Source organism: Acanthopagrus latus, chromosome 10 (assembly GCF_904848185.1).
Source record: "Acanthopagrus latus isolate v.2019 chromosome 10, fAcaLat1.1, whole genome shotgun sequence".
Classification (NCBI taxonomy): domain Eukaryota; kingdom Metazoa; phylum Chordata; class Actinopteri; order Spariformes; family Sparidae; genus Acanthopagrus; species Acanthopagrus latus.
Window position 1 is genome coordinate 14,575,596 of NC_051048.1, and position 19,624 is coordinate 14,595,219.

The 19,624-nt window shown below is 41.1% G+C and overlaps 3 protein-coding genes across 4 annotated transcripts in view; 2 read left to right on the plus strand and 1 right to left on the minus strand.

Moving 5' to 3' along the window:
- Positions 1–4: 4 nt before the first annotated feature.
- c10h11orf68 (chromosome 10 C11orf68 homolog) lies at positions 5–3,105 on the minus strand. Of its 2 annotated transcripts, none has more exons than XM_037112284.1 (2): positions 3,003–3,105; positions 5–1,228 (listed from the first exon to the last, which is right to left on the minus strand). In XM_037112284.1, the coding sequence occupies exon 2, from the start codon at positions 1,182–1,184 to the stop codon at positions 441–443; it is 744 nt and encodes a 247-aa protein (XP_036968179.1). In that variant the 5' UTR covers positions 1,185–1,228; positions 3,003–3,105; the 3' UTR covers positions 5–440. The 2 variants fall into 2 exon arrangements, with proteins under 2 accessions (XP_036968179.1, XP_036968178.1); XM_037112283.1 differs by lacking the exon at positions 3,003–3,105 and adding an exon at positions 1,705–1,865.
- drap1 (DR1-associated protein 1 (negative cofactor 2 alpha)) lies at positions 2,199–13,106 on the plus strand. Its single transcript, XM_037112285.1, has 7 exons — positions 2,199–2,385; positions 3,018–3,090; positions 3,499–3,592; positions 4,440–4,565; positions 5,614–5,704; positions 9,048–9,136; positions 11,519–13,106. Exons 1-7 carry the CDS (start codon positions 2,344–2,346, stop codon positions 11,709–11,711), a joined length of 708 nt encoding a protein of 235 aa, XP_036968180.1. The 5' UTR covers positions 2,199–2,343; the 3' UTR covers positions 11,712–13,106.
- Positions 13,107–16,339: 3,233 nt separating this feature from the next.
- Positions 16,340–19,624, plus strand: part of LOC119027115 (mitogen-activated protein kinase kinase kinase 11) — a 55,667-nt gene continuing 52,382 nt past the window's right edge. The window contains exon 1 of the mRNA XM_037112001.1: positions 16,340–18,275. Coding sequence (XP_036967896.1) covers positions 17,519–18,275 — 757 coding nt within the window. The 5' untranslated portion in view covers positions 16,340–17,518. The remainder of the gene's footprint in view (positions 18,276–19,624) is intronic.

Below are 19,624 nucleotides of genomic sequence, written 5' to 3' on the forward strand. Positions count from 1 at the left end.
GAGATGGTCTTCAAAAGTAGATTTAATTTGGCAACTTCTTTTACATGTTTCAGTTTAAACCAAGAAAATATTCAGCCAAACTAATGAGACAAATGTTTATCGTAAAAAAAAAATTATTCTTTTCGGAGCATGTGCATACAAATCAAGGATTTCTTCAGCTACCCTGTAACTCAGCGTGTCAAGTGTATCACAAGCAGAACATCAACAATAAATTTAATACAAAAAATGTGACAATAATTCAGGTCACTTTGAAAATATTACAGCATATGACAAGACTTAAAGGAAATTTAGTGCTTTTTTGCCAAAAGGAAGAACTTGATCAAACTTCAACTGACTTTCAAAATGATTTCGGTTAGTCAATTGTGCTGCACTACCCAGCTCATTGGATCACAAAGTGCCTCTTCAATTATCTGCAAAACCATCCTGTTGCTCTGACAAGCTTATGTTACTTCAAGATTGGTGACCTTGTTGATAATGTGGGAGCGCCTGGGCACACATTCCAGGTCAAATTTGCTCTCATATATGGTTGGACAAAGCTTCCAGCGGTTGTTTCGGTAGATTCCCAGGTATGTGTACACATCCGGCTTGTAGGAGAGAGGGCACTTGACCCCCGTGGCACGGATGACAGAGTCCAACCTCATAACCTCACTCTCATCAGTGAAGTCCTGGTTGTAGGCACAAATGACCTGCTTGCCCTCTGCTTTGGGATTATGGGGACTGACTTTAACAAGGGAGATCTTGCCATCCAGGGCTGCCCTGGCCACACACTCCCAGGCATGGTCCAGCTTGAAACCAGAGTCCAAGTGCATGAGCCACTTGCCTGAGAGCACTCCATGGTTCAGTGCCAACTCCTTCACTGTCTGGAAGGTGGCAGGCCGGCCACTAGCCAAAAGTTTCTCCCAGCTTTCTTGGAGACCCGTAACATCTCCACCACTGGGGCAGTGGTTCATGCCTAGCACTGCGATCCATCCCACAGGGCTAACACCACCTTCTTCATCACCAAATCTGTACACTTGTGAAGGCCTGTTGCTTTCCAACCAGCTATCAAACTCGGATCTGGGAGTTCTTCTCGAGTCAAACACAATCCAGGGGTCCATGTCTGCAGCCATGGCCTCAGCAGCGTAAGTCTCTGCAGCAAAGGGGGTCTCCACCTCGCCATCTACAGGGGCTTCTTCCTCCTCCATAATGCTGTTAGCTTGAGGCTATTAAACAAGTCTTGAAGCTTGTCCTGTTGAAAGAATTAAAATAATTTGATATGTAGGCGTAAACCACAGGTGTAGCCACTATGTTTTGACAGTTCCAACTCCAGGCAGAAGTGGGCAGCTTGTGCATGTAGTAAACGCTGCTAGCTAGCCTGCTACATTAGCAACGCTAATTCAAATGCTAACGGTTATACCCCCAACGATTCTTTCCCAAAACATGCTGCTATCTGTTTCAGTTGTGTATCGTATCACGCTGGCGTGTTACTACACACACATAATTAGTAACACGTCCAAACATTTGTATCGCTCATCTCCAGTGTTAATGCCGCTAGCTAACTGACGTTAGCTAGCCATGTTACCAGCTGTAAATGTTTGTCTTCTTGACGAATTTCCATAAAGATTGTGTACAGCCAGCTGTTAGACGCAACTATCGTTGAAGCATGTACAAAATAGCAATGGTCACACGTTATTCGCAAACTATGGACATTAACGCTTGACCTGCCTGTAAATGTTGACGTTTTGTTGTCCAGCGTTGTTCCTCACAAGCTCAGGCGCTGGTAGTACGCCCCTGTGTGTCAAAGAGCGATATGACTACATTCAAATGTCTGAAAGTTGTAATACTGTATGTTGCCTTGCCTATCGACTGAATCACGTTCGACGGAAATGACTTGTTCTTTCGACGAATGCTGCGCACAAATAAAGAGTTGAACCTGCGTCATTGCGGAAAAAAAACACACGAGGTGTATTATTTAAGCACAGAAAATTGAGAAACTTTATTTAATCACGCATCTAACGACCCATATATGCCGATAACCCGTGTTCTTTGTATTTCTCGTGTAAACCTCAAGTGCAAGTCTTCCATTATTATCTAAAAACAAGGGGTTTGGGTTTTTTTTTCAATTGTATGTCAGTACAAGTTTTGGGACATTGTCATGCTTCAACGGGACGGCGCTGTGACCCTGCGGAACCAAGCTGACCTGCCAGGCATCAGGGAACGAGTGACGACGGCGTGCTAACGGGTTAGCCGGTTAGCTACTGCTACCTAGTGTGTGCGCGGTGGAGGTGATTTATACATGATATAGAATAACACCCCTGAAGATATTGCCTATTATTTTAGCTCAGCCATCCAGGTAACTTTATTATGCCCAGCAAAAAGAAGAAATACAACGCAAGATTTCCCCCGGTAAGTCTAAAGTTTGCTGAACCGGTGTGAAGACCAACTAGTGTTAGCAAACTGTGCGACGGAAAGCTAAGTTTTTTAGCTCACTTGAATGGGATTCGGCCTGTTTTGTTGCCCACTGTGAGCTAACAAGTCACCTAGCAAACGCAAACCATGTATCACTAAAATGTAAATTACACTAAAAAAAAATGAACAACAAAGTTGATTTTAAATAGCTGACATAGTATCTCGCCGTTTGCGAAGGTAACGTAAAGCTTACGGCGCAAGCTAGCTAGCGACACCACCAATTACCGTTGTTTTTAGCAAGACAAGCTAAGTAAAACTGAACGTTTTAAACCTGAGCAAATAGGTGCAGATTTTACAAACCTCGAAGACGTTCGCAAGTGAACAGGGATCAAAGAAAGTTTGATCAGCGTGACTGAAATTAATAATTTGAAACATACATGCTATGAACGTCGTCATGATGCTAATGATTCAAGCATAGTTTATATTGTCGTAAGATTTAATAAACTTGCCTTGAAATGTCATTGACGGAAAGCCATCTTAAAGTGTATTTATGATAAAGAAATTCAAATTTTATAGTGTCAATTTATTCACACACATTGACTGACTGTACTCACCTTTTCTCGTTACAGGCAAGGATTAAGAAGATTATGCAGACAGATGAAGAAATAGGCAAAGTGGCCGCAGCAGTACCTGTTATTATTTGTATCCTTCCTACCTAAATATCTTAACTTAAAGTTCCAAGGTTTTGATCATCAGTATAGTTTTTGAATACACCCTTTATTAAACCTCAAACAAGTGGTCTGACTTAGGTTTGAAACAATCACTTGATATGGCAGTCAGTTAATATAACATTTATCAAAACCATTGTGGTTTGCTGTCATCACATTCAGCAAACACATTTGATGCTATAGATTTCTTATATATGAAGATCTGAATCTGAGTTTAAAATAATTGTAAACTGAATGTATGAGTTTTGGACTGGTTGTCTGACTTGGACATGATTGGCTCTGTGCAGTTGCAGTATAAGCTAGACCATGCAAGTGAATGTATTTTATTCAAGTAAGAGGACACAGATCTGCTGCATCATAATTTCCTTAACCAAGATGTCAGCGAGAGCCTTGGAACTTTTTTTGGAATCATTGCTTACAAAGGCCTGTCAAGTCACCCAGTCTAGGAATGCAAAGACGATGACAACATCACATCTGTAAGTTACTGTGTTTGTGTGTGCCTTCATAAAAAACCTGAGGTGTGTACTGTGAAGCAAGTTTCACACAGCCAGGCCATTTTTTTGCGTGAGCTGGCTCAACAAAACCCAAAACTCCTATCAGAATTAATGGTCATTACAAAGGTGGTTATCAGCATTTGGTTATTCTTATACTCTTTCACAGTGGACAAACAAATACACTAACATACAACAGAAATGCATAAAAAATACACTGACATCTGGCTAGTGTGAATGGGAACAACTGGCATTGACTCCTGACTCCTGACTGCAATAGTCATGGGTGTTGTCAACTCCAGCTCTGATTGGCTGTGATGAAGACATGACACTCAGACGGACACGTTAATTTTTGCCCCTTGTTAGGTGCAATGCTATGGTGTGTGTTGAAGTTAAAGCTGTTTGTTAAAGTTTTTAAACCATCTCTGTTCAAGCAGTGCTTGAATATTGTTCAATTTTTGCTGAGTTTTAAAGAGTGACTGGAGTAACAGATATTATATATGTGCTGCTTACAACAGAGATGACAAACAAGCGAGGTGTCTCACTCCTTAGCAGCTTCGATCATAAGCGCCAGAATGTGTCTAATTCAGAATGTTGTTGATTAAGAACTTCAAAAGTTTATGTTTAATGACTTCTGGATGTAGTCTGATGAGTTATATTTGATCTGCTACTTTCTACTGCCGCCTGTATTTTCCTGTGCATATTGTCTGAGTAAGATGCAGCTGCCAGGAAAATCTTACTGTGTGATGTAGATTCTGCATGTTGTTGAAATCAATATGATCCCCATGTATCTCTTTGTATATATAACTTTTGTTTGCATGTGTGTCTACAGAAAGCAGTGTATTGAGCTGGAGCAACAGTTTGATTTCTTAAAAGACCTGGTAGCAACTGTGCCAGATATGCAGGGCGAGGGGGAAGAGAACCACACTGAGGGGGGAGGAGAAAAAGTCCCACGCAGGTATCTCTCAGTCACTTGTTCGCACACACGCATGCATGCTGGGGCACTTTCTAATGCCAGATGTAAGCCAACGGGCGTAAAGCTGTTCACTAAAGATTGGATCATTTAGAACAGATTATAATACCACGTCTGAATGTCCTCTCCTCAGGACAGCACTACATATTCTGTGGAGAGGGAGGGTTACTGTTGCCATTTCCAGGAAAAGCTTTTACTATAAAAGCAACGTGTTTATCGTCCTTGCAATTGTATTTTACCACTGTTTTCCATTTTGTTTTTTGACTATAGATAAATTACAAAAACAAAAAGGGCACATTTGTACAGCTCCAGAGAGTGAGAACTAATTATTGAGGACTGTAGAGGAGAAAAATTAGTATTGACTGTTAAATCAAACACTGCAGCTGCAGCTAAATTGAGGCAGAGCGTGTGGTAGAAAATTACACACAAATTAAATGACTCAGGAGACTTTTAACTAGAGAGTTGGCCGATTCGATTGTGATTCAATTTAAAGTGTTTGTAAGCTTCTAATATTTAAACACGTTGTCTAGGCTATGGGAACGAGGCACTTGAATCCACAGCATCTTTTTATATAAATTAATATAAATGGCTAAATGTAATTTCCACCCACAGTATCAGTCACATTATCAATCATGATTATCACAAATCATTTAAACTCAGTGTGCTTGTATTTGTCTTTTGGACAAACATTTTACCCACCTGTCTTAATTTCTACAAAAATAAATCTGTTGTAACTCTAATTGTAATAATTACGTTTCCTGCCACAGTGCAAAAACAAATGGAGTGTAATTATTAGAGAGTTGTATTTATGAATCAAATTGATTTTTCATGGCAAAATGTGTGTAATCACACGTTTGCGTGTGTTAATAGCTTTCAGACCAGACTACAAATAAACCAGTTATTTGTACTAATCAAAGAGCTTCTGTTGAATCTTGTATGATTTTTGTATGACTCTCCAAATTGTACTTTCCCCAAAGCTGATTAGGCAAGTACTTTTGACATAATGATATATTGTTTTTTGTTTTCTTCCTAGGGGTCGAAAACCAGGGTCAGGACGCAAGAATGGAGGAGCTGGCTCCAAAGGCAAAGACAAGAAGTTATCTGGCACAGAATCCGAGCAAGAGGTGAGAGTTAATTTGCCAGCAGAGGCTAATAGGTGTCAGTTGTAAAAAGTGATAATTGTGCCTCATTACTTGGCAGGAAATAGAACATTTTGAGTTCCAAAAAATATTTTTTACTGGCACATGGATTATATTTTGAAGAGAAATTAATGCCACACAAGGAATAATTTATGCATACAAAAATCTATTCCGCACTCAAAACATTTATTTGGCTGTTTGCTATTATCCACACAAGTGCTGAATCATAACTTTTACTCACTGGCTCTCTGCAGTGTCTTGTTTTTTTGTACTTCTAAACCCAAGCACACTCACTCATTGTGTTACCTTCATAAAGTCATTGCCAGCTATACAGCCATGGATTTAAAAAGCAATGCAGTGATGGTATACTCTAGAAGGCTAATTCAGAAGTTGGCATCGCCATGGTTCCCTCAACAAAAAGCCTAAAGGGTTTTTCCATTGGAATTTGTATTATTGCAGACAGTACGCTCCGTGGCAAACACAAGTTTAAACACAGGTGTTTTTCAGCCCGATAATCTTAAATGTCTCCACCACTAACCTTCCTAACCCTAACCCTACATTATACTGTACATACTTTATCATAAATCAATCAATCGTGATAACGTTTAATGTCTCTGTCAACGTCTGGAGTTTCCTTTAGCCTCTTGTTAGCAACCTTTTTTTGAGAAACGTATGCGTTATAACTTTAATGTGGGGTATCTACTGCCTTATTTTGTGGGTAGAAGAAAACGTCTCTTAAGCCCGTCTTCACCACAGACCTTATTTCAGGCATTTAACCAAAACCTGTTGACTTCAAGATGAAGGAAGCAGAAGGGGCAAAATGCAAAGTTATTTTTCCATGTTTTAGGATTCATTCCTGTAGCACTTCACAATTATTAGTTGTAAATAATATCTTAGCTTAGGAATGATTATACATTGTTCAAAAAAGTTAAGGGAACACTTCATCACAGTGTAACACCATGTCAGTTCAACTTCAGGGATATCAATCTGTCCATTTAAAGGTCCCATATTGTACTGTTTGACAGCTGTGTGAAATTGATGTAAGAGGTCTAACAACACTGTATTTGATATGCATTGCCCCAAACCCATCCGTGGTTCTGAATTTCAGCTTTCTAAAAGTCACTCAAGTGACCTGCACCTTTAAATGCTAATGAACTCCATCTGTCAACACCTACTTGCCTGCCACACCTACCTCTCAGGAAGATGACGCCTCTTATGCTAGCGGTAGCATGCGCTAATGTTACGGTGTATATTTAAGTATCACCATGGCTCGGAGATGCTTTCGTTCAGCCATACCAATTTGACCCAGAAGGAGAGGCTCCTGAAGAAATACAGACCAGGGTTCTCCCCAGACAGTGGAACAACGGTGCTGCGCGGCTATACTCATTTTCAATGTTAGCTGCTTTATAGTGGGTGACGAGCGAGCATCTGCCCGTCTGTCCATCCCCCAGCTGACGGCGAGGAGCGTCACACCCCCCATCTAACGATAACGAGCGTCTCTCCCCGCCCCATCCCTGATGATAACCCCCCCGGATGACGGTGCGCCACTACACTAAAAATGTCTGGTGTAGTGGCGCATTTCTGGTCTCCAAACTCTTGGACACTGTCCACATCATCTCTGTCTCCAGTCTTCATGTTTCCAGACTTTTTACTGTGGCAACCAAGCTCTCTCATAATATTATTAACATTAAACTTGTTTCAAATGCCATTGCATAGCGGACTGAAGCGGAGCTAACTAGTTAGCCAGTTTCAGACTGACTTCACCATACTCGTAGGCAACTGTAAATAGTATCCATGGCGACACTTACCTGTGGCTCAGGCGCAGTTGCTGGGTCTGGTATGGTTGGGACTGATCCTTTTACAAGGGTCAGTGTAGAGGCAAAGCCAGCTTTGTACTGACCCTTGTTTACTGAAGCAGTCTGATGTGAAGTGGTTAGCACACACATAAACTTTCATGAACCGCATCTGGCATGTTGTTGTTAAAAAAATAAACGCAACCACTGTCTCTTCTGTTGTTCTGTAGCTGGGATGGAATATAGGCACTTAGGTTGATTTTTACAAACAACAACAGAGCAATTTGCATGTCTAGCTCTGACCAACGGCATTGCAAAACACTGCTATCTTACCGCTGGACACACCGAACTTCACCTCGGGGATGAACGCCCCCCTCTCGAAAATCTCCGCAAAGGGAGATTTTCTAAATGACTCCTTTCGTTACGTAATGAAAGGAGCTGAATCTGAACACCCTGTGGGAGTGCCGTTTTACCAGTGGGTGGGCTGCAGAGACCATGCAGGAATCGCTTGTTTTCCTCATTCTGGGAGTTGGCAGGCTCAGGGAGGACCAGTTTATGTATGTAGAGACTGGAGAAAATGTGTTTTTCATAATATGGGTCCTTTAAAGGACCAAGTGATTGTGAATCAATTCCACCTGCAAATAAAAGTGACAACAGATGTAATGGAGAGGCTAAAGCCCAACAGCCCCCTAAAAGGAATGGTTTTACATATAGTGGCCACAGACAATTGCTCTTACCTTATCTTTCCTGACTGATACTTCTCTAGTTTTGTGTTCTGCTAGTGTCCTTGTTACTACTGGTAGCATGAGGTGGAGAGAGCTGGACAGGGCCGTAGAAGAGCATCAGTCAGCAAGAGGACCAGAATCTGCTCCTTTTGACCTCCATGTCATAGCCAATTATGACTGCTGTTAGGTAACGGGATGAAATCTTCAGAACGATTGTCAGACCTAACACTGGTGCACTGGGCCCTGGGTCCCTCCAGGTGTAGGACAATGCCTGGCCTCATGTGGCCAGAGTGTGTAGGCAGTTCCCGGATGAGAAAGAATTGACACCATTGACCAGCCCTATCATTCCCCTGACCTAAATCCAATTGAACACCTATGGGACATTATGTATTGGTAATTTTTTGGGGCAGTGTATGTACAGACAAAGTTAAATCTATTTCCAAGCAAACAAAGCACAGAAAATATTTCATAACATGAGAAATTTCAACTAGACATGTTACTAAAACTGTTTGAATTACTTACAGGTGGCCTCTACAGGTACTTAGCTACTTTCTTTACTGGCTTCAATTTGCCAGCTGGTTATGATTGTGGAATTCTCCAACATTGAGACAAGTTGATCTGGCACACAGACAAACCTGACATTATTATTACTGAAGAAAATATAGATATCAATTTGCATAAATTGAATAATTCTTCACAATGGTAATTTCTCTACAAAATATAGTTTAGGTAAAACTCTATGTATTTTGAATGATTTGCACATTATTGAGATAAGATGGCTCACTGGTGTGCTTGTTGCAATGGAAACAGGATGATTCTGAGGACAGCGAGACAGATGGAGATGAGGAGGACGGCTCTCAGTCAAGCACAAATCTGCAGGCAGCATCCAGGTTCCCCAGGTATGGACATTTTATCTACTCTGTATCTGTTTCATTCCTTCATTCCTTCATTCATTCATTTATTTATTGAGAGAGGGAGAGGGAGAGATAACTGTTAATGTGTTACATTGGCACACAGGACACCTAAGAACATCTATTAAACCTGCTGTTCTGTTTGCTATTGTGTAGTTGAATAACTTGCCTTTCCAGATTAAATGTCTTTTCTTGGTCTAGGATTTTATGAAATAAATTTCTAAATAAATGTGACTTACAGTCAGGTGCAACTATATGCTTTTTTCCTCTTCATGTCGCATTTTTTTACTTATACTCCAGAGCAACTTATTGGTTAACAAGCTGATCATGTCACCCACCTTAGCTGGCCAACTAGCAAGGCCATCCTGTGAGCTTTGATTATTACTGGATGTCATAGTGAATTATCTGTCGTTCTCTGAGGAACATCTTTTAGAATCACGCGGATCCTGAAGTAATTCAAAATTACCCAGTTGTTAGCTGCTACAGTTAGCACTCTTTACTCGCATAATGCATAGTAATTAACCAAGCTCACAAATAGCTAGTTAGCCAGCTAGTTAGATAGTAGGAGGGTAGTAACATGTGCAGCCTCATTAAGCCAAGTAAACAAGGGAGCAATTTGTTTCTGAGTCTATGCAATATGTTTATTTTAAGCAGCAGTTACAGAGTTGGATAGTTGCAAAGTGAGTCATGAAAAGTTAAATTGTGAAATAAAACCGTTGCTTAGAAAAAAATCCCATTACAAAATGAAAACAGACCTTTCAGAAGATGGCATTTTGAAATAAACATCAACTCCTACAAAAGTATTTTAACATGAATAAGCAATGTAACATTTATATTTCATGTTGGCCCCGTGAGTATGTGCCTGAGTCACTTAGATGTTATCTATGTGCCTTGATATTGTCAGTGCCTTTTGGCTGCATTAGAACAAGTAAATGTACTTAAAGTACACAGATACAATCCATTTGAGAAATGCAACAGGGCTGTAACAATTGACAGGAATCAATATCTAATGTTTAAGTGAGACCATGTTACTTCTGTTGAGCAGTAACCACTGTGGCCAAAAGTTACAATCACAAGATAATGACTCTAGTTCTTGTGCTACTTTTTAGATGTTTAAGCATTTATCATCAAATCGATAAACATGCTCCATACAGCTATGTGTGTCTTAAGCTGTGGAACAGTGCTTTTTATTGTTGATCATTTTCACTTTTCATTTGTAAAAGAAAGTATGTGTAATTTTAAATTTTCAGTAGTCTCTTTCACAGCACACAATACCACATTTTCATGAAGTTGTGGGATTCTAAATAGGGTCCTGGAAGCCCACTTTTATAGTTATGATTTAAATTTTAGCCATCTTCTCAGATAGGAGAAAATATGGTGGATTACTTTATAGCCAAAAAATAGGGAGAGGGCACTGTTTTACCACTACAGAAAATTCTGGTTCCCAGTTCCATTGTACAAGCTAAAAACAGCTTTGTGAACACCCCTAAAATAACTCTGTTATGGAAATACATCTTTATGCCTATTTGTTTAAGTCGCAGTGATATTCTGTAATATCAGTGTGACTTGCAGACATTTACTGTTATTATAACATCATCAAATATCTAGATTGACTATGGTGGTAAGTATATAATTCACACCATGTATTAGTAGTATGCAGTGAAATTTGGGACACACTGCCTGAATACTTATTAAAGTAGCAAAGACTGACTAAAAAGATATATCAGCAGTTATATGGATTATGTATATTTGAAGTAATATACATTTTTGAGTAATCATATTAAATTAAATCTAATACTTGCAAAAAGAAGGATGCAAGAAAAGGATCTGAAATAATCACCCAGGAAAAAATGCAGTTAAGTGTTAGGGTTAGGGCGACACATCTTAAACACCATTGTCAGCAGTAATGGCTACCTTGTGGCCCCTTTGCGAATCAGCCCTTAATTTTACTTGGGTTTCCTCGTACATCTTCTCCACTTTTGCAGTTGTTGTTTGCCTCAATGGTACCTTGTGCTACAGCTCAAGATACTCAGTCAACATGATGCAGAGTCTTTCTTGGCTGTTCCTCTCAATGGCATGTGCTAACACTACTTTCAAATGAGTGGTTGAGAAATTGGCTTTTATCTGTCTCTACTTTTTTCTTCTTTCTTCTTACCTACACGTGTGTGTGTGCGTGTGTGAGACATACATACATACATACATACATACATACATACATACATACATACATACATACATACATACATACATAAAAGCAATTACTCTGCAAGTTGAATAATGAATACTGTTTCATGTCCCTAGTTTGAATAGTACTGTAGAAGATTTTATGATTGCACGTGACTCCTAACACTTTTGCTTGTACCCCTACAGCTCAAATGCACCCCCGCCGTACATGCACATGGGCAACATGGTCTCAATGGGCAGCATGGCTCCAGCACAGCCCCAGGGTGGCATGGCCTTCGCTCCCCACCCCTCCATGATGAGTGCCGCACCACCTCCCCCAGCCCCGCCGCTGCACAAAAACCAGGACGATGACGATGACGACGAAGACTATGACTCTTAGCTCCCGCCAAGCACCTCCACCACCACTCACACACACACACACACACACTCACACACACACACACACACACACACACACACACACACACACACTCTACCAACATTAATTTTGATTTCTTAAGTTGTTCTTGCGGCAGCTGCGAGGAGGAGGGGAAGACTCATCACAGCCCGCTGACAGAAAAGCCCTCACCAGCTGCTGCAGGAGACAGGAACCTGGTTGTATATTATGTGTTTTAATTTTTCTTTTGTTTTTTTCTTTCTTTCTTTTTTTTTTTTTTTTTTTTTTTTTAAAAAAGAAGGTTTTACTTTATTGTAGAGGAGACTCCAAAGAGGATGTTTTTTAAAAAGTCAGTCGTTCTATTTTGACTGTTAAAGGCAGTCTGTTAATGGCAGTTGCCACTGTTTTTGCCATGAGCCCCTACAGACAGGATAGGTGTGGTTTGTGTTGCCTTGCTTTTTCTTTTGGCACTTTTCTTTCTTCCTCAGTCCTTTGTAGTAGACATTATGAAGTGAGCAAATCAGTCACTCAAACCCTCAGGTTGGCTGAAGAAAATCTATAAGTGGTAGTTAAAGTCTTATTAAAGCCTTTGATGCACATAGAAAGGCAACTAGTGGAGATGAGTTCAGGGCAACAGTTTGTAGAGAATTTGGAAGGAGAACAGCACTTGTCGAAAGGCAAAGGAGGTCATTGTATCACCCATGATGTGCTGTATTACTATGTTATCGATAGGCTATGAAATACTGCTTTAAAGATGTAAGCCCTACTTCCTGGCTTTGCCACAACTTGCTTGTCAGTTCAGTTGTCAGGCTGTAACATAGACACGAAGGCATGTGTAATTTTACTATAGGTTAACTACCCACAGAGTTTTTGGATTAGTTTGTATTTTTAATTCATGTTTTTATCAAGAGAACTGTAAAACTCAACGACCACAGCCCTGAATTCAACCACATCAGCAAGTTAATGATTTACATTTTGTTCGCTGTTTTTGGCGCTGTCAGAGGTAAGTTGCTCTGGCAAATGGACCTTGTACATTATTTTATAAGGCCATTAAATTCCCCTGAATGACCCATCAAAAGTATACTGTGACTCTTGGACCATAACTTTGTTTTTAAAGTTATATGTCTCCTTGTCCTTTCTAATTTCTGTTCTGGCCACCCCTCCAACTTTGAGTAACTTTAACCTCTTTATCTTTGACATTTTCCCCCCTCTTTTTAGCTTGTTTTAAATGTATCCATTGAAAGCAGAGATGGGGCTTCCATTTATGTGTCAGTCTCAGTATGAAATGTTTCCAATTAGACATTTGAAGTTGACACTGTATTGTAAACTTTTAACATTCTTTTTATTTTGTATGGGTGAAATAAAGTTCATATTTCAATTAAAAAAAAAGCAACTATTTGTTTTGGTTTGTTGTGTTTTCCCTATCAGAGAAGAGCCTGGGATTTTGTTGACATCAAGCAGATCAGCGCTGGCTTTCACCTTTAGACAGTTTTTTGTTTACCATCTAGAAGGGAAAAAATCGGAGTCTTGTGGCATCCTTAAGCAAAATATCTTAAAATGCTTCCCCCTTAATTTTTTCGATTTTACAGGCTTTGAACACATCTTTTGTAGTCCTGACTCGATGCTGTTCCTCCTTGTACTTTTTGATTTCTTTACTTTTTCAATTTTGCAATATAGAAACAAGAAATTCCCATGATGCATCACACGTTGATTCCCATGTCAGTGACTCATACTAACCTGAAAGACAAAGGGTGGTATTTATCCTCAACATTGCAGCCTCCTCCTGGTATTTGAATCAGATAAGTACAAGACAGTACAGGCTTGTGGAAAGGTGTTCACAGAGAGTGATTGTTACCATCACAGACATTCACACACATACACACACTACACTGAGTAGCCAGCGCACTTGGCCCTGAGTGTCCAGCCCCTTTCCTTTTCCTCCTGCCTTCTTTATTTTTTGAACAGTCCATTTTGTCGTGTAAATGCAGCCGCCTCTTTAACCCCCCACCCTATAGACCAAGCAGCCCTGAGCCGGGGCCGCAAAAACAACTGCATCCTTCCTGCACAAGCGTTGACTCAGCGGACTGTGAGGAGGGTGGGGTAAGCTGCTTGCGTGTGTGTGTGTGTGGAAGAGGGAAAAGGTAGGAGGGGGGGATGTAGGTGGTTGACTTTAGGAGGTTGGTGTCCAAACAAACGGCAGCCGTGGGGCTGGGAAGGAGGGAGGGGAAGTCTTCAAAGGACTAACAGAAGGAAGCACACTGTTTCCACACAGCAGCCAGCAGGGCCAAAGGTGGCCCTCTGATTCCCATCCCCTCCCATGAAGCCGCTGACTTTACAGAGCTCTTTTTGAAACACAGGAAAACAGCATCCAATAGGAGTTCCCTAAAACGTTTTCAAGAGTAAGAGCCTTTCATACAATGGCTACTTAAAATGTGCATGTTTAAAATGCAATGTGGGTTTTTGCCTTGCTGACACTTTGATCTAACTCATTACTCTGAAATGCTATTTTTGAATACTTTTCGAGCATAATGTCTCTGCCTCTGGTGTTGGATGATATGTGGGATATGCAGTTAGCTCTGTGAGACTGCAGGCTACGCTTTGAGCTAAATGCTAACATCAGCATGCTAACATCCAAAGGTTTACCATTATTGTCATAGTCATAACGACCTCTATAAACCACTGTATACCCACTATAACCAGTCCATTCAACATTGATGTTCTAATATAACCAATCCACTCAACCTCTCTTTCCAACCAGTCATCTCAGCCTCTCTGTCCCACTATAACCAGTCCACTTGACTTTCTGTCCAACTTTAACCAGTCCACTCAACTTTCTGTCCCACTATAACCAGACCACCCAACCTCCCTGTACCACTATAAGCAGTCCAGTATTGTGTTTACCATGCTACATCTATGTTAATGCAACAGAAAGTGGTCAGTATAAAACCAGTCAATTGAGTAGTAGCTGCGTTAAGAAAATCCCTACATATTTTTATTAGGAGGACTACTCTGCTGAGCTACTCTGCTGCACTTGAGTGGTTATACACTAAGAAGATGAAGCTGAAAGTGAGAGTATTCTCCCTGGAATAAAACTTTTAAATGAGCTACATTCGACTTTATCTCAAGTAGAACTGTACAACAGTAAATCCATGACTCTCCTTCAGTGGAATTTTACTAACAGCTCTTCTACCTTGGTCGGGAAAGTAGCCCATCAAACTGCATAAAGAAAATGAAACCAGCCATTCAAACCAGCTTTCAAATGTGTTGTAAATCTTTAAAGGTCTGTTGTTGTTTTTTTTTTTTTTTGTTTTTTGTTCAAAGTATTACCTGACAAAAGGAAAACCTTGCACAAATTTCTCCTCACAGAATCCTTCAGCCACAATCTGTCCTCTTTTCTGTGACTATGGGGACAAGTTTTAATGATCTTCTGTCCTTGAAAACTGAATGTCATCAAAGCATATCTCAACTGATTCAACAGGAAGACACTTTACTGTGTTGATGGAGTGGCAGATGGGAGCAAGAAACAATCTATGGCAGCAGAGCAGATGGCATGTACTTCACATAACTATATATCATATGTACAGAATACATAGACTCAAAAATAACACTACTGAAACGTACATTAAGCTTCTACATACTGAAAACACCAGATTGCTAGACGTGAAATTTAAAGCATCTTAGGCTTTTTTTGGGGGGGGGGGCCTCACCTGTGCCACCAAAGTCAAGTAAGATATAATTATCAAATAGAACTTCAAGACTGCCTTCCAAGAATAAAAGATAGATTAAATTGTGCCACTTGATCAAGTGTCATAATGTTGTGAATAACAATATGTGTACAATATTATGTTTATATGTATATGTTTATATATGTTAATATATTGTTTAGTTTTTACTATTATTGTTTTTGTTTTTTTTTGTAATATTACTGTCCTTCTGCTTCTGTGGCAGAAAATGTCATCGTCTGTGGGACAGTAAAGGAATTCTGATTCTGAGTCTGAAGTGAAATCAGTGTTTTTCCTCCCATAATAGATATGAGCTACAACTTGTATTGTTTTAATTTGAAGGCAAACACTTTCCCTACATTGTTGTTTGCGTATATTTCTGCGCACTTCACGCTCTCTCCCTGGCTTTGTCCTAGCAGCAGTGTCAAGTTAGTGGGAAAACTAGCGATGAAAACACGGGAAATCTGTGAATTCAAAATAAAAGTCCGATCAAATCAAGAACATCCTTTATCAGAGTAAAAAATAAAAATGTAGTCCATTTGTGCAGAGTGTCACTTTACGTTTGTTATTTTGCAACATTTGAAAGCATCAATAACACTTTGTGCAGTATTGTCCTCAGTGATTACCACATGGTATTAATTTTTTATGTATTGAAATGTTCTGTTAGCTAATATTTCTTTTTCGTCACGCAGACTTTTACAGACGTTTTTCTCCTCGCAGATTAAAACTACAACAAACAATATTTATGTTTTACTCCCACCACTTCTGTCGTTGATTGAAACGTTTTTGTTTTGTAGTTTCGAATTTTATTTTGACAGGGAAACCGGATTATTAACCCCGTGTTTTCTCGGTGTTGACCGTGGCCTGTCATCTGACTCTTTTCCTGTTGGAAGAGAAAAAGTTTTGAAACCCCACCCTCTCCACTGACTGTAAGCACGGACGTAGAAGTGGTTCGAGGTCCTGACGAGTCAACGCTGACCGAGGAAGAGGAGTATGAGCAGTAGTCCTGATGGAGTTTTTGCGCTGTTTGGATACCGACTTTAACAACCAGAGCACCGAGCCGGACAAGGCCAGGCGCTCGGCTCCGATTAGGAACTAACGGGATTTGTTTGCACTGCGTGTTTCTCTCTGGAGAGGAAAGTCAGACAGGTTTGGATAGCTCTTCCTGTTACCAAGTTGGCCGTTACCAAGTTTATATGTTGGGATAAAACCCCAGCACGTCGCATGCTTCTGTTTAGTCCGTAAGTATGGATACTCTCACGCAGAGGTATGCGGGATTTCCTGCGGGGGCGCCGCAAAGTTGCGGTCAGACGCGGTTATTAGAGATTTGGGCTTAATAATGCGAACTGGTCAGCCCTGAAACTTGTCGTAAAACACTGGTTGGCTGGACTGAATGCTCCTTTCCTGCTATTCTTCTCCCATTCTCAGCGCTTCCTGCTTGTGGTGGCCACTGCACTTAATGGCTAAAAATACATAAAAACTCAAAACGGACAGCTAAATGTGGTTGGGACCTCAATTTGGAATTGCTGCGTTGTGAAACTCTTGGAAGTGTTTTCCAACAAGCTTTTGGATCTATTTATTTTTTGTCCTCACAGCTTTTTTTAAAAACAAAAAAAATAGAACACAACAGGTGGCAAGTGTGCATTAGGGAAGAGAAGAGCCAGCCATGAGATGATACAAGAGCCTCTTAAATACAAGGGGGTGAAATGATCTTTTGCTCTAACCATGTTTTTGGGGAACCACATCACTTGAACAGAAAGAAATTCCATGGAGATGGTGCTGCTTTTCTGAGCTACGAAGCAATCGATAAAACGGCAGCAAATCTCTGGGCTTGTTGTGCATTTTCAAATGGCGAGCTTTGGATTTAATGTCAAGGCGAATGAAAAACGCTTGCCATTCAGTTATCTTTGAATCCTCCCCTGAAGCCCACCTGTTGGTCAAGCATTTGAACACATTTCACTGGTCCCTGATGAACCAACAAGAAAGACAGGAAAGGGAGCGAGGCGCAATAAAGTACTCCTTTGTACTTTATTTTCAAACCCTTGGGGTGCAAAATCTGATCCAGTCCAAACATCAGCTTGAGGCTCCATGGAGCCGCTGAAGAACATATTCAGTCGCGGCCCACTGTCCAACTGGAAAAATTTGGAACAATCACAAAAAGGGAATTTCACCAACCCTGTGTGGACGGCCTTATTCGACTATGAGGCATCCTGTAAAGACGAGCTCACCCTGCGTAAAGGCGACCTGGTGGAAGTCCTGTCTCTGGACTCTGAAATATCAGGGGACGAGGGCTGGTGGGCGGGGAAGGTCAACAACAAGGTGGGCATCTTCCCATCCAATTATGGCTCCTTCAAACCAAATGGATATGGGAAGCTTCCGGGCAGTGGCGTGGTGGCCGAGCTCGGCCCGACTGTGGTGGGGGAGTTCGAACCCAAGCCGGTGGATTTCCGGGAGCTGAGTCTGGAGGAGGTCATCGGGGTCGGGGGCTTTGGAAAGGTGTATCGTGGCACATGGAGAGGTGGGCTGGTGGCTGTGAAGGCTGCCCGGCAAGACCCGGATGAGGACATCAGCGTGACAGCACAGAATGTCAGGCAAGAGGCGCGTTTGTTTGCCATGCTCACTCACCCAAACATCATTGCCCTGAAAGGCGTCTGCCTGCAGGAACCCAACCTGTGTCTCATCATGGAGTACGCCTCTGGTGGGCCACTTAGCCGGGCACTAGCGGGGCGTCGCATTCCGCCGCATGTCTTGGTCAACTGGGCTGTGCAGATCGCCAGAGGGATGTTGTACCTACACAGCGAGGCCATCGTCCCCGTTATCCATCGGGATCTCAAGTCCAACAACAGTAAGTCCTTCAAGCCTGCAGTGCAAGTCATCCATCACTCAAACCCAGTGTAGCCCCAGTCTGTCAGTGTTGGATTGATGAAAATAATGGTTTCAGACATATTTGCTGGGCCCTCTGTGCGCCAAAATGCCCCATGGCAGTAATGGAACATAGTGTACTCCTGTAAAACTGCTAAAGGCCTCTCTTAGTGTTTACAAGGCTATAGCTAGAACAAAGGCGACCTTTTAATCTCTCTCAACATACTGTAATATCTCGGGATGTCCTGATCCAATCTGCAGGATCAGGCCAATATGGGCATTTTTCAACTGATCGGGGATCGGCAATTCAGAAATGAATATACATCAGAGCACAATTTATGGCAGAACGCAGACGTGCGTGTAGTGTACTCTGTCCTGTAAAATAAAAAGATAAAATGTATGCAGTTTAGAAATAACTTATTATATAATAACTTACTAAATAAATTAAAAAGCGAAAGCAGTCCAACAGAGACATGTAACATAGGAAATACGACCATTTTGAGAGGCGATAGAAAATGCAATGGATGATATGGAGGTACTAAAGCATGGGCTTTATCACGCACACGCTTCAGCTGGCTGTACACGAGGGACTGTTGTCACAGTGCAGCATCATAGACTCACCTGCTAACGCAAGGAAGGTGGTAGGCCAATGTTGCAATAGCATATGCAGAATAAGAAAGAGCCATAAGAAAGTATATATTTTTTTGTTTCAACAAAATAAAAAAAAAATATTAAGGAACAGCTTGGATGCAGGTACCTTTTTTCTTAATGCAGCTGTATCCAGGAAAATATTAGTTAAGGCTAAGTATCCAATCGGACTTGGTATCGGCATTTACAAAATATTGAAGGACTCAGATGGGGTAAGAAAAAACCTGATCGGGACACCCCTAGTAATATCTGTGCTTAGGTTGAATTATTAAGCAAAACATCCCATTAGTCTGGAAAATGTAATTATCTCTCTGTTTGTGCTTCTCTCCTACACTTTGTTCAGTCCAAGTCATTGTCTTTGTTAAATATCAGCCTTATCTAGAGTTATAGTTCAAGATCATGACAAAGCATTGGAAATAAGATAAGCGGTACAACTACACATCGTTTTGGATGGAAGCCCAGTCATTTGACTCTCTCAAAGGTAGGCTAAAGCTGCATAGGCTGAAAGGACTGTACATATGTGTTGTTGACAGGACAAAATGCCATGCTTTGCCAGCAAAGGTCAGGAATTGAAGAGGAAGCTTTCTGTCTCAGCATGTCACAACTCACACTTTGGACTTTGATGCTGTCTGGGGGCAGCGGGAAAGTTTTGTGTCAGTGTTTCAGGCCCTCGCGGCAGACACG